The 14,615-nt window shown below is 38.9% G+C and overlaps 1 protein-coding gene across 2 annotated transcripts in view; it reads right to left on the bottom strand.

Annotated features, from left to right (window-relative positions):
- The window catches only part of GOLGA5 (golgin A5), a 37,141-nt gene that overhangs the window by 21,933 nt on the left and 593 nt on the right, over nt 1-14,615 (bottom strand). For both annotated transcript variants that reach the window (XR_451195.2, XM_007184260.2), the window contains exons 2-7: nt 12,409-12,985; nt 10,471-10,698; nt 9,379-9,598; nt 8,805-8,928; nt 5,895-6,098; nt 1,880-2,050 (exon numbers count right to left, since the gene is read on the bottom strand). Coding sequence is in view for 1 of the 2 variants with exons in the window: in XM_007184260.2 (XP_007184322.1) it covers nt 1,880-2,050; nt 5,895-6,098; nt 8,805-8,928; nt 9,379-9,598; nt 10,471-10,698; nt 12,409-12,955 (1,494 nt within the window). In the remaining variant the exon portion in view is untranslated. The remainder of the gene's footprint in view (nt 1-1,879; nt 2,051-5,894; nt 6,099-8,804; nt 8,929-9,378; nt 9,599-10,470; nt 10,699-12,408; nt 12,986-14,615) is intronic.

Genomic DNA, 14,615 nt, shown 5'->3' with positions numbered 1-14,615 from the left:
AGATATCTGTGAAATCCACTAGTGGCAAAGAACATTGCTCTAGGTTTCTGTATTTTCCCTCTATGGGTTAATAAGTACAAGTCCATTCATACAGTACTACATGAAACAAAAACTGGCATCTTAACTTTGCTTTTTATCTTTTGGTACGTTGTGTTATATACTCATCTCCACAAATTCTGGCACTTCGCATATTGTTTGAAAGAACTGATAGATTAATGATACTCCCGGATAATCACAGTAAAATACTCTAAATTCACACGACTTTGTGGACTTAGTGGAAAACAGCAATAAGGTAAATTATTTTTCCCTACCATTTTCAGGGTGAGTAGAAAGTAGACTAATCTTTGTTATCAATTTGACTAAATCCGATGAATTCTCAAGAGATAGGCAGTAAGCGCAGTGGTTAAGGATACACGTCCTGGAATCAGACAGACTGGGTTCTAATCCTGGCTCTGCTACTTTACGAGTCATGGCAAGTTACTTTTCTTCTCTGTACCTAAATTTCTTCAAACTGTAAAATAAGAATGCATCATCTCCCTCACAGGGTTCTGGTAAGGAATAAATGAAAGGACATATGTCGAGGGCTTTGTGCAGCGCTTGGCACATGAAGTGCTCAGCAAATGACAGCTGCTATAATTAACAATTCTTCCATTTTGCCAGCCCTAATCCTACAGTCCTTATTATCAATTTCATAAACTTCTTGAGAAAGGATAGGAAAATGTGTCAATGTCATCAATGATGCCGGGGTAGGGATGAGATATTAAAGTAAAACAAATCATATTTTTCATAATCTCACCCAAAAGACACAGAATAGGTATGAAAAAGTTTAGCATTTATTCAATTTCAATTTCATGGGACTGAAGTCATTGGAATTCAAAATCGTTTAGAGAAAAAAGATCCTACACTTTAAAGGACAGTAAGAAAAAACCCCAGAAATAATAGCAGCTACTATTTACTGAGACTATTATGTGTCAGGAACAATGCTAGGCCCTTTATACATAGTATACCTTATTCTCAAGAGAACCTTGTTCTCATCTGCAACCTACAGATGAGAAAACTAAGGCTCAGTGAGATGTGGTACCTGGTGTAAAGTAACACATCTACTAAGTGCCAAAGCCAGGATACAGGATCTGCATCTAGATCTGACAGTCAAACCCATGCCCCAGACAAGCCAGCCCATTCTCACAACTTCCACACTTGCCACTGTTGTTCATGTACATCTTACAAATCAATAATTTCCTAAGTCAATGCATGGATAAGTATTCTTGGCAGAAAGTTGGTTTGTTTTTGTTTTTCTTTTTTAAGAACAGAAGGCTCATTACCCCACACTTTTATCTTTCCCATCCTCAGAGATCCCTCCTATGTCAAAGACCCCATGTTTAAGATAAATAAGTGGCCCAATTTTACCTTTAAATATATTAATTACACAAACTATAAATTATAAGATTATGCATGAAACTATAAAAGATCATCCCTAAGCCCATTCTAATATTAGACAACACTCTAATTTTAGAAACAAGCCCAAATCTAATTTGTTTTTAACCACTAGAATGTTAGGTCCATAAATATGAAGATCGTCTGGTTCTCTGTTATAGCTCTAAGCCTAGAAGATGCCTGGCACATGGCAAATACCTGGTAAGTATTTGCTGAATGAATGAATCTAGTTACCTATCTTTCTTATTCCTGTAACTTTAAGTCAATCAATGGACAAGAAACCTATTGCTTTAGATTCACTTCTATATGGTAACTAATATTCCCAAAGTTTCACACATTATTTCACCAATATCCTTCCCCCAAAATACAGAATCCATCATGTCTCAAGCTACTAATATCTGAGGGTAAATGGCTGTCTGTGAAGCTGAACGGTAATGAATCTTACCTGTAATTCAGATCTCAGCTGATGTATCTGACCCATCAGTTTCTGTATTTCCTCCCTTTGCATCTCCTTCTCATGCCGAAGTTCTTCTAGTTCCATGCTATTTGCAGTACTGCTATCTAGGCCTTCAAAACCAGATCCTTCCTTTAAGCTGTTAATCAATTTTTCTTTAGACTATCATAAAAAAAAGAATAGCAAAGCAGAGATTAGCTTGTACACTGAATATCGTCTACCACACACCAATTAAACTGTTATGGGAATATTCCAATTATATTCTCCACCAGAGAAAGTCCACAGAATGTTAAATCCATAGGGATAAAAATGCAACAGAGCTTTGCTGTACAGTGTTCTTGGACTGTAGTCCCCAGGACCATGTTATTGTTGATAACTTGTTATTAACAAGATTCTTCTCATACTTTCTTCTCATCCTTTCTTATACTTCGCTCCCCCCCCACGATCACATTCCACTCAACAAATATTTATGGAGAACCTACAATGGGTTTGGCACTATTCTAAGTGTCCCATGTAATAAAGACAATGTCACTCCAGATAGTGCCCTCTGCCTTATAAACTAAAAGGGAAGTGACAAATATCCGATACAAGGCAATAAACACAAGCTGAGAGAAGGCTATATAGTAAGATTACCTGCAGAGTTCTGAGCAGAAAAAAAAACACTTCTGGGGAAGAGAAGGCTTTACTTGAAAGATAGCTCTTACACTGGTCCTGGAAAATGGCTAAGATTTTAAAAGGTGGAGAGAAAACAGAGGACAAAGCATAAAATGAAAAAGCACAAGGGCCCAAGAGTATCCTGGGATGCATTCAGACAGAATGTCAGGACCAGTGTGTGAGGGCTTCGGATACCAGGCTAAAATGTGTGAATTGTACTGGGCAGTCCAGAGCCAGTTACCAGGAAGTGGATAAGGAAGTGATATGACCAGAGGTGCGTTTGAGGAGGGTAACTGTGGCAGAGGTTTAAAGCGGTAGCTCACAAACTATGGTTGAGGGGCCAGGTCTGGCCTCTGGCCTTTGTTTGTATAGCTCACTAAGCTAAGAATGGTTTTTTACATTTTCAAAGGATTATAAAAAAGTAAAGACAAAGAATATGTGATGGAGATCACATACAGCCCTCAAAGTCTACAACAGGTACTATTTGGCCCCTTACAGAAAAAGTCTGCTGACACCTAGTATAAAGGATAAGTTAGAAGAAGAGATTTGACATGGGAAGACTAGTTTAAAAAGCGCTGTAATCCTAAGCCAGTAATAAAAAGGACCATTGGTTCCTTCATCATAAATATTTGAAAGTCACTCTCCTCCATCAAAAATAGTTTCTCCTTTTTATGTGGTAGAATTATGGGTGATGTCTTCAAGCTTTTATGTATTTTTCAAATTTTCTATAATAAACATGATTCGATCTACATCTGTATTTATATATCCATACCTCCATGTGGCTAAAGAGCAGACCTCTCTACTGAGCTTCAGGCCTACATTTCTGATGGCCTTCCTGATACTTTCACCTCGATGTCACATCAATTTTGCAAACTCAGCATAATTTATCATAATCTCCTTCAATCCTAACCTGCTGTCTTTCCTTTTTTCCCTTTTGCAGTAGTACATGGGAACATCATTAGTACACTCAAACCAGAAACCTGGAATCATCCTAGATTCCATTTACCTTTTTCTCTCTTCTTCCAATTAAGTCTCCAAGTCTCATATATTCTACCTCCTACATTTCTCCTAGCAGTCCCTGGTTTGTCATCCTCACTGCCACAAACTTAGATCAGGTCCTCATAATTTCTTACCATTATTTTTGATAAAAGCCTCTTTATCATCTACATCTCACCATCCCACTCCTCATCCCTTCGATGTATTCAACAATTTACTGAGTACCTACTAAGGGCCAGGCACTCTGCTGGGGATTCAATGATAAACAAGACAGACATCCAACACTCCCCTGACCTCTTCATGGCTGCCACAGCTCTTACACCCAAATCTGATCATGCTGCTCAAATCCTCTGAAACCTCCCCACCCCCTACCATCACCTATAGGATAAAATCAAAACTCCTCTGCATGGTATGCAAGGCCTTCCACAATCTGGCATCTGCTGTCACTGAGTTTTCTCTCTCATCTCTTAATCTCTAATACTTGATGCTCTAGCAACAGAGAACTAGCTGCAGTCTCCTAAATACACCATGTTCCCTCAGGCCCGCTTTGCTCTGGCACAGGCTGTTCTATCTGAAATCTCCTCCCTATCATGAGTCTTCCTACTCATCCTTCAAGTTCCTCTTCATACAGCATCTCCAGTGATCCCTGACATCTCCAGGCAGGTTTTAAGGACTTCTTCTTTCAAGCTCCCATAGTACTGCGTCAATAATTTCATTTTATCAATTGCCTCACTTCAGTTTAGTGTTGTCCCACTAAACTGAATGCTCCCTTAAGAAAGAGGACACATCTTTTGAGCTCAGTATCCTCAGCACCTATCAAAGCGCCTAGTGAATAGTTAAGTGCTCAATTAAGTACCTCTTAGATGAATTAACAAATTACACTGATACGACACAAAAAATTAGAAAGAAGAGTTTAGAGGAGATGGATATGATATTTCACGGAGGTAGAATAAAAAAGGTGTTCATAGCCAGTAGGAGGCAGGCGCTAAAGGAAAAAGGTGGCGTCAAAATGACACTGCAGTTTCAAGCTTCACTGCCTAGGAAGGTGGCAATATCACTTACGAAAACAGGAGAATGGAGGGGAAGCTGATTTGGGGGTTGGGACATCCCACATAGAGAAGCATGGCAGGCATTCAGAAACCAGGTGGGAAGTTGGAGCCATGCTGAAGTCACATCAAGTGACAGAAGCACAGTATATGACAAAGCAAAATAAAAAAGAATAACAAAAAAGGATAGAAGAAGAGGACCCAACAGAAACAGCAGTAAAGAGAAGACAGAGAGCTAAGGCAGTACAAGCAAAATTAGAAGGCAACTTTCAAGAAGGTAGGAGGGTTCACAGGGTCAAAAAGCTCTACCAAAATCAAAGTGGATGGAAACTAGTCAGAGGACAGAAAGCATTTAGGTCACTAAAGACTTTTGAGAAGACAATTTCAGAAATGTAGTGGGGACTGAAATTACATAAAAGAGTTAAAGTTAACAGTTCTAAAATGAAGACAGCAGATATCACACGTCTGGCAGATGTCGCACGTCTGGCATTAAAAGAAAGGAGAAGGACAGGGAAATGGATCAAAGTGGTCAAAAGAGCCAAAAGCAATGTTTTTTCCTCAGTTAGGCGTTTCAAGATCTGGTCTTTGTTCTTCCACTAAGTAACCATGTGTTGTTGAGCAAGTTGAGCCAGAAGAAGGCAGCAGAGAGAAAGATACAGAGGAAGAAAGAGGACAGACTTATGGAGAAAGGGCTTAAATGAGGTGAAAGGAGATGGAATCAATGCACATCAATGATGGAAGAAAGAGAACAGACTTAGGGAGAAAGGGCTTAAATGAGGTGAAAGGAGATGGAATCAATGCACAGGTGGAAGAATTATCCCAGAAAAAAAAAAATGAAAGGACACATCTTCACTCTGATATGAAAGGCAAAGGAAAGAGAAGTTGAAAACTACATTAGATGACTACAGTCTTAGATCTAAGGGAGGGGGAAAAAGCTGGGAGAGGAGATCTGAGAGCTGGAGGAGGCCTAGACCAGTCACTCTGAAAAATTCAAAAGAGGATCAACAAGGAAGAACATAACAACTGTTAAAAACAAAAACTGAAATTATTTATCACGGTGATTAAGGTGACAGGTTGAAGACCTGAACTAGGTAGTGGCAGAATGAATTTTTTTCTTAAAAGGAAAAAAGTGGTAGAAACAGGAGACATTTCATCTTTTTTATAATATTTCTAAGAAGAGCAAGGCACCTGAAGCAAGCCAACCCAGTCAAACAGGAACAAAGTTATCTCACAGATCTGTAAAAAGTCTCAGAATGTCTCTCGGTCATCTGGCCTATCTTAACATTCACACATGTGTGTCTCACACTTACCTGGAGTATTCTAGTAGCTTTTTGCTTGTAGTCAATTAATTCCTGCTTAGAGGACTCCAAGTTGGACTTAAGCATTTTGATTTGCTGCTGTAGCTCATCCGCTCTCTTCTTCTCATCTGAGTATTTTCTTTCCACCAGGGTAACTGCTTCTGCCAAATTCTGGCGCTCTGCTCCCATTTTATTAAGGCGTGCAGAAAACTCGCTCTGTGACAAAGTTTATATTATACTTATTATATCATTTTGCTTTGAGGTATACTTTACAACCATCCATTTAGATATCTTATGGGATTTATTAGCTCAGCCCAACAACATAACAGGGAGGTAAAAAAAAGTTCTTCATTTGTTAGGAACTGAAGAACAGGAACTCTAAGGTTGTGGTTCCCAAACATGGCAATTCATCAAAATCAGTGAGGGAGTCTGTTAAAAATACAGCTGCCCAGGGCCTTCCTTGGGCTTAACTGAATTGGAATGTCCAAGACTGGGCTTGGGAATCTGTTTTTTAAGAAGTTTCCCAGGTGAATCTGGTCACTTGGATACTAGGTCTGGTCTGACACTAGCTGATCAATGAATAAAGGTCTACAGAAAACTAGAAAGTCTATTAGAAAACAAATGGAAGACACAGTACACAGCTACATCTTTTCTAATATCATGGCTAATGTTTTTCCTTTATTTCAGTTTTTCTAAGAAACTATTCCCTCTAATTTTTTTAGCTTAAGAAACTTTTAAAGTACACTCTAAAAAACACATGGTCTGTCCCTTAGCCTACATTTAGTTCTGAGAATTATTTATATTTTACCCTTATTTTCAAAAGCTCCCATCACCAAAAAACTCAGAAGGTGAGACAGAAGTCTGAAAGCTTTTATAGGTACACGCCAATAACTAAAGCCCACAAATCTCTGATCCAATCTTAACTCCTGTTTGGAAGAAAAGGAGCACGAGGACCACTCAGCGAGGCACACTGAGCATGTGAAATGTGTCTGCAACTGAGAACTGCATTTTTAAGTTTATTCATTTTAATTAATTTAACATAAATACTGAAGCTCAATTAATAACAGATTTATGGAGATATAATTCACATTCCATAGAGTTCACCCTTTTAGGGTGTACAATTCAGTGTATTCCTGAACACAATTCAGTGTAGTGTTCTCAGAGCTGTGCAACCATTTGTCATTATCTAATTTCAGAACATTTTCACCCCAAATAGAAATCCTCTACCCATACGTCCCCCTTCCCTCCCAGCCCCTGGCAACCATTTATCTACTTTCTTTCTCTATAGATTTGCCTATTCTGGACATTTCATACAAATGGAATCAACAATATGTGGCCTTTTGTGTCTGCCTTTCTTCACTTAGGATAATGTTTTAAAGGTTCATGCATGCTATAGCATGAGTCAATAATTCATTCCTCTTTATGGCTGAATGATATCTCCTTGTGCGGATATACAACATTTTGCTTATCCATTCAGCAACTGATGGACGTTGTATTATTTCCAGTTTGGGGCTATTATGAATAATGCTGCTATGAACATTCATGTACAAGTTTTTGTGTGGACATGTATTTCCAATTTTCTTGGGTATATACCTAGGCGCAGAATTGCTGTGGCATATGGTGACCCTATGCTTAACTTTTTGAGGAACTGTTATTCTGAGTATGTTTAGAACTACTTTTTCACCTATAAATTTTATGAAATCTAAATACAGATCAAGTATTTCTGAAGAAAATTTAGTGAATGAATTGAGATGTGCTGTAAGTGTAAAACACACCATATTTAAAAGAATCAGTATGCAAAAAAGAATGTAAAATATCTCATGAATAATTCTTAACATTAACTACATGATGAGATGATAGTACTTTGGGATATTTTACTGTGGTAAATAAAATATATTAATAAAAAATTTTAAGTCTATATTACCTGTTATTTACTTTTAGGGCTGAACTATTTTCACCTGTTGAAAAGACAGTCTGAGCCAGCGGTTCTCAACCCTGACTACCCATTAGCTACACCTGCAAATCGTATAAATCCAAATCACCAACACCTATGCCCTACCTCATACAATGGGATCTGACTCCCTGGGAATGAAGACTCAGCATCAGAAAGTGTTAAAACCACACAGGAGGTTCTAATGTGTAGACAGAGCTGAAAATCACTAAACTAGATGCAAAAATTCACTTAAGTGTAAAACTCTAAATAAACATTATGTACAACTTTCTCTTGAAGTAACAGAATCAGATTAAATTGGAATCAGAAAAAGCTTAAATAAAAAGAATGAGATGGGGCTTCCCTGGTGGCGCAGTGGTTGAGAATCTGCCTGCTAATGCAGGGGACACGGGTTCGAGCCCTGGTCTGGGAAGATCCCACATGCCACGGAGCAGCTGGGCCCGTGAGCCACAACTACTGAGCCTGCGCGTCTGGAGCCTGTGCCCCGCAACGGGAGGGGCCGCGATAGTGAGAGGCCCGCGCACCGCGATGAAGAGCGGTCCCCGCACCGCGATGAAGAGTGGCCCCCACTTGCCGTAACCAGAGAAAGCCCTCGCATGAACCGAAGACCCAACACAGCCAAAAAAAAAAAAAAAAAAAAAAAAAAAAATCTAAAAAAAAAAAAAAAAAAAAAAAGAATGAGATGTCTCAAATCAGCTTTTAATCAAATAATGGTAATGCTGGCTACACAACCAAATTAAATGAAAAGATGTATATATCTAATGAATATTAAGCATTTTAATTGTTTTTCAACATAGAAAATTAAATTTAGCAAGGATCAAGCTAAATTTTCAAATACTTAGTTTTTGCCACAGAAACAGAATTTTCTGAAATGCACTGCAGAATTTTATTACAGTAAATATGTTATGATCAGTGTAAAGCGATTCCTCCTCATCCAGATAATAAAAGAGCCCCGCTGTCCCCATTCTAACCTGCATTTGTTTATAGCTCTCCTGCTCTCTCTTCAGAGTGGCATCTGCTTCGTGCAATCTCTCCTGAAGAGTTTGTAGAGCTTGATTCTGCAGGCTACTACCTTCGCTGTGATCCTGCATTATTCTAAAAGAAAAGACATCCCTTGAAATAACTCATTTCCACAGTATACAAGTGAAAAGGTAGAATAATTTTTAGAGCATTGGCATATTAGCACAAAAAAGATGGTTTGACTAAAACATTCTTAGAGAAATCTCTTTCCCTTTTCATGGACTGTAATCTATATTTTTAGGCATCCAAATATAAGCACACGCCACACATCACTGTACGTCAAAAGATTAACGACACTGCTCTTCAAATATTTTTAAATTCAGAATTTGCTAACAATGCATCTCAAGATTCAGATAATAAATCCATTTTTAACCACACCCATTTCCAGCATTACCAAGAGCTACATTTTCTCTCGTAAATTTACAAAGTTAAATTTTCATAAGACAGTATTTACTACCATGTTTATCATTACTTGCACTGAGAAACATTCTAGCTCATTTTCTCATTATTAATAGAATTAGCTACCGTGATTTTTCACTCTGTAAGGCTTCCAGCGCTTCTGTGCGAGTATTCAGCAGCTGGTCAGCTTCTTGGAGTCTCACTTTCAGTACAGCCAGCTGGGAATCCTTTGCAGCCACCGCTTCAGTCAGGTCATCTACTTGTGCTCGAAGTTCTCGAGTTATTCGATCACTCTTTGAATGGTCAACATTCCACTTTTCAACTCTTGCTCTTGCTTTGTTTAATTCTTTAAAAAAAATAAGAAAAAGAAAGAAATTTCTCCATACAAGTAAACACATCTTTCTCAGAGCACACAAAGAGTCTCCTTTGAATCCCTTTAGTACTTATTGCCAAAATTAGGAGCTTACAAGTATCTTCAAATTTTTTGCTCCAAGAGGGACCTCCATTTTCCAAGGCCAACATTCATATCTATATTACAGTTAATTGGTTGGAAACAGGCATGAAGCTAGCTGCTCTTCTACAAATGTTTTTTTCTGGAGATATGTCATAAAGCATTTGGGAGCCAACACCAGTAGACAGCCGAGAGTTCACAAGATTAAAATGGTCAGTGGATTTTTGGAGTTCTGCTACAGATAGGAAAGAATGCACATCCAAATCAAGGGCAGACGATGTACACCCCAGTAGGACCAAAAGAAACAAAAACAAAACCTAAAGATAAACACTGGAAAGAAATGTTTCTTTCAATTACTGTGGCAAAAAAGATGTTCTTTTAACCTAGAAAATTGGTGCAGAAAGAGCAATGCAGTGCAGAGTGCCAACCAAAAATAAATAAATAAATATTGAAGCAAACTGTACAGGGTCTCTGGAAAAACTATTTCTATGTCTAAATTAGTCTGGGTTTCTAAAGTCAGTCTAACAAGGCTTAAACTATCTTCCTATTTGTGGTTTCTAAAGAATGACCAAATAGGCCAGTGTTCTGTTTCAGGTGGGTGGGAGGATGATTGGTCCCATTTCCAAATCTGGGCCTTATATTTCTGTGAAAACACTATTTTACAAGTCCCATCTAAAATCTTTCTAATAGTTTAGATATAATCAAGTTTTTAGTTTATTTTTGAAATGGTGAATTCCTAACCCTGGGTAATTTAAATAAGGCTCTACCCTCTTGAGTTTCCTTGGATCTCTGAAGTAATGAGGCCATTTCTTGATTTAAAGACTGAACTTCATTCCTCAGCAGTTGATTCTCCAGTCGAAGATTAGATAGTTCATGTGATCGCCCGTCATCTTTAGGCACTGGCTTGTGATCAGCACAGGCAGCACCTGATGATACATTTTCCTTTGAAGAAATCTCTTGGCCTTCATGGCCAGAATCTGAATTATTAGAGGCTTCTGTAAAAAAAGCAAATACATCTTTGTTACATTGGAATGCTCACTATATACGCACTAGTAGCTTACTGTGGTAGAATGCCTTTTGGCTCAAGTTGACTGCGACTGCTATAGCTAAAACACCGTAAAAGGTAAACTTAAATTTTTAATAGACTTCCCTCTGATGAAATTTCATTCTCATACATACAGCCTATAGATCTGTAAGAACCCTCAAAGTGTGGATACACTGAACAAATGGTGATAAAGAAAAGATACAAGAATACAGTTCTGGGAAGGGGAAAAAAAAAAAAGCAGAGAAATTTACGTGGTTGGGTTTAGGTAAACAAGGGTTTTGGTCTCCCTTCTGTCTATGAACCATTTTTGAAAAAAAGGGAGAAGTTTCAACATTGAAACTATTGGAAAGGCATAAAAGAACAGCTGTGGGTTTCAAGGCAAGGAGAGTAATAACAGGCCAGAGCAATTTGTTATATACCAAACTGGAGTCTAAACTGCCTTACCCAAAGAGATACTCATTAATTCAGACACTCATTAATTCAGTTTCATCTTGTTTTTGTTACTAAATGTGATGCAAATACACTTTTTACTTACTCCAAAAAAATTAAGTATGTGCTAAAAAATGAACTATATCTAAATGAAAAGGTTCTCAACATCTTTAGTGATCAAGGAAATGCAAATTAAAACCACAACAAGGACCAAAACACACCCGCTAGATGGCTAAAATTAAAAAGACAACACAAAATGTTGGTGAAGATATGGAACTCTTATAGAGAAATTGCTGGTGGCAATATAAATGATATAAACACTGTGGGGAAGAATTCACAATTTCTTATGAAATTAAACATGTACCTACCTTTTGACCCAGTAATTCCATTCCTGGGTATTTTACTGAAGAGAAATAAAAACATTTTCCCACAAAAAGACAAGTACAAAAATGTTCATAGCACCTTTATTCACAAAAAACAAAAACTGGAAAAACCCCAATGCCCATAAAAGAGACTGGGTAAATTGTGGTATAATACTACAGTAAAATACTACACAATAAAAAAGAATTATTAATATACTCAATAACATGAGTGAATCTCACTAACATGCTGAATAAAAGAAGTCAGGTAGGGCTTCCCTGGTGGCGCAGTGGTTGAGAGTCCGCCTGCCAATGCAGGGAACACGGGTTCGAGCCCTGGTCTGGGAAGATCCCACATGCCGCGGAGCAACTAAGCCCATGCGCCACAACTACTGCGCCTGCGCTCTAGAGCCCGCGAGCCACAACTACTGAGGCTGCGTGCCGCAACTACTGAAGCCCGCGCACCTAGAGCCCATGCTCCGCAACAAGAGAAGCCACCGCAATGAGAAGCACACGCACTGCAACGAAGAGTAGCCCCGGCTCACCGCAACTAGAGAAAGCCCGTGCGCGGCAACCAAGACCGAACACAGCCAAAAATAAATAATAAATTAATTAATTAATTAAAAAAAAAGACGCTGGGCTGGGTAAAGTTACCAACAGACAACATTCAAAGGTCCCTACTGTAACCGTACATTGGCTAATAGTGTTCTATGCTGTCCCCCTTATTTACACCACACACTTCAGAGAGCCTGCCCTTGCGCCAGCACGGACAGGTAACAAAACAGAGCATGACAAATGCTACCAGAACATTTTAGGCTATGATGACATCCAATTTGGTTAACTCTAAAAGAAACAGAGGACTGATTAACTACCGTGGCTTTGGCTCCCAGAAGGATGTTCTTCAATGGTTTTGATGGCGGTTACACTGGTGTTCACAGAACTGTCGCTTGTTGTCCGAGAACTCTGCAAGACAGGTGTTTTGCCCCTTTCCTTTTTGATTTCCACTTTCCCAGTAGGCTCTTTCTGTGAACTATTAAGAAAATCAAACAGCAGCTCATCATCAGGCTCTGACTTTTTTCTTCGAACAAACTGGGATGAAGGCCTAGGAACAGATGCATTTTCAACAGGATGGGAGGCCTCCACCGATGTCCTAGATCCTAGTTTCACATTTGCAGTCCCAGCTAAGATGGTGGCTTTTTGATTCCTAATATTATCAGCTGCTGAGGAAATGTAAGTCGCTTTAGGTCCTGTCTGATAAGTCAAATCTGTATTTTGCTGGTGAAGTTCAGGATAGTCAGTATTTTTGCTATAAACAATGCTGCTGGTGTTCTCTTTTCTACTGAGAGCTGTTGCAGCCCCTTGATCAACTCTGTTTAAAAGATCTTCTGCCTTTCCAGCAAGATCAGCAAACCAGGACATGATGGCAGCAGAATAATCCTGTTGGTGAACCTGTAAAAAGGATATAAAATGATCAGTGTGGCTTAACAGCAAAGCACAGCGATTAAGACCAGGCTCTAGAGTCATAGTCCTGGGTTGGAAAGCCTGACCCTGCCTCTTACTATGTAATTTCAAGCAAACTACTTGACTGAAACTGAGAAACTTCACCTAGAAAATGAGGAAAATAAGTGTACTTACTTTACAGGATAGTTTTAAGATGAAATACTACATTAAAAAACACTTTGAAAAATGCCTAGCACACAGTAGGCACTCATTTGAGTAGTTGCTACCATAATTACAACTACCACTACTACTGTTATTCCTATTTCAACAAAGTGTAAATACTGCAGCACTATCATGGATAATTTAGGTGTGCATATACACGTCTAAAATATACCTTCAATAATTTAGATTCTCAGTACCTACTATATGCACATTAACCTAAGTTCAGAATAAAACAATTACGATTGCATAGACATTCATTTGATGCATATATTTGGGTACTTATCCAGTGCCACAATAAATCAAAATGATGATGATGAAATAACTAGTTTCCATGACATAGAAGAGTAGCATATAAAAAAGTCAACAACCATTTCTTGAATGTGCACATTGTTCCTTTTGCCTGGAGCGCTCTTTCACAGTTAACTTTTTTTTTGTTCTTGGTCTTCACCTGAACATCATCTGCCCCCAAAATAGCTCTTTTGTCCCATCTAAATTAGGTCCTATCATTCTCTGTTCACACACTATTCTTTTCCTTCACATCCTTTCATGTTTTATATGTATTTTTTCCCCCTGTCTCTCCCTCTTGGGGAAGGGGAGGCGGGGAGTGGGTGGATAAACGCCATGTCTGTTTTGCTCACCAATGAATTCTCAGCACACAGTAGGCACCCATAAATACTGCGGAATGGAATTAATTTTTATGTTAGGTGCCCTGCAAACATTATCTTTAGCACACATAATTTTCACAACCACATTGTGCAGTAAGTAGCAATACCCCTTTTTCACAAAAAAATGGGGGGTAAAGGTTTAGAAAGATCCAAGAGTTTAGACAGCAGCTCAGACAGGCAAATCTAAGTCAGCCAAACCCACTTTTTAACCCCTGAGTTCCCCATCTAGCCTCCCAGTATCTGAACAACCTCAAGAAGAAACTCACCCTCTAAACCTGTTCCTTACAAAATGGGATGATTACATGCCCGTGTATTTCACAGAGCTTATGTGAAATCCAATGAAAATGGAAGTGACATGCTCCATAACATACTCCCTACAGAGTATGTATCATTCCCGAGTAAACACTGGTGGTAAGTAGGGAGCAAATGATCTCTCCTAATAAAACAATCAAAACATACTTGTTAACATATCTTGCCTCTCATTGTAAAGTTTTAAAGGGCTTTAAAACAAAAGCCTGTGCCTTAAGATTGAGTACCCAATTAAATGTTAAGATGGGCCCTAGGCACTTGCCCCGCGGACAAAAGAACAACTCTAGCAGACTTCCGAGGTACAGAGCCCTCAAGAAATTCTGCCCAGTAAACGGCCCACGCCGAGCTGAAGAGAGAGAGAGTGAGAGCGCAAGGGATGAGGATGGGGATGGGTCGGCCGACGGCGGTGGCAGGGCCTGCACGAAGGCCAAGTGTCAACACAG

Source organism: Balaenoptera acutorostrata (assembly GCF_949987535.1).
Source record: "Balaenoptera acutorostrata chromosome 3 unlocalized genomic scaffold, mBalAcu1.1 SUPER_3_unloc_1, whole genome shotgun sequence".
NCBI lineage: Eukaryota > Metazoa > Chordata > Mammalia > Artiodactyla > Balaenopteridae > Balaenoptera > Balaenoptera acutorostrata.
This window is presented reverse-complemented; position numbering and strand designations above follow the sequence as displayed.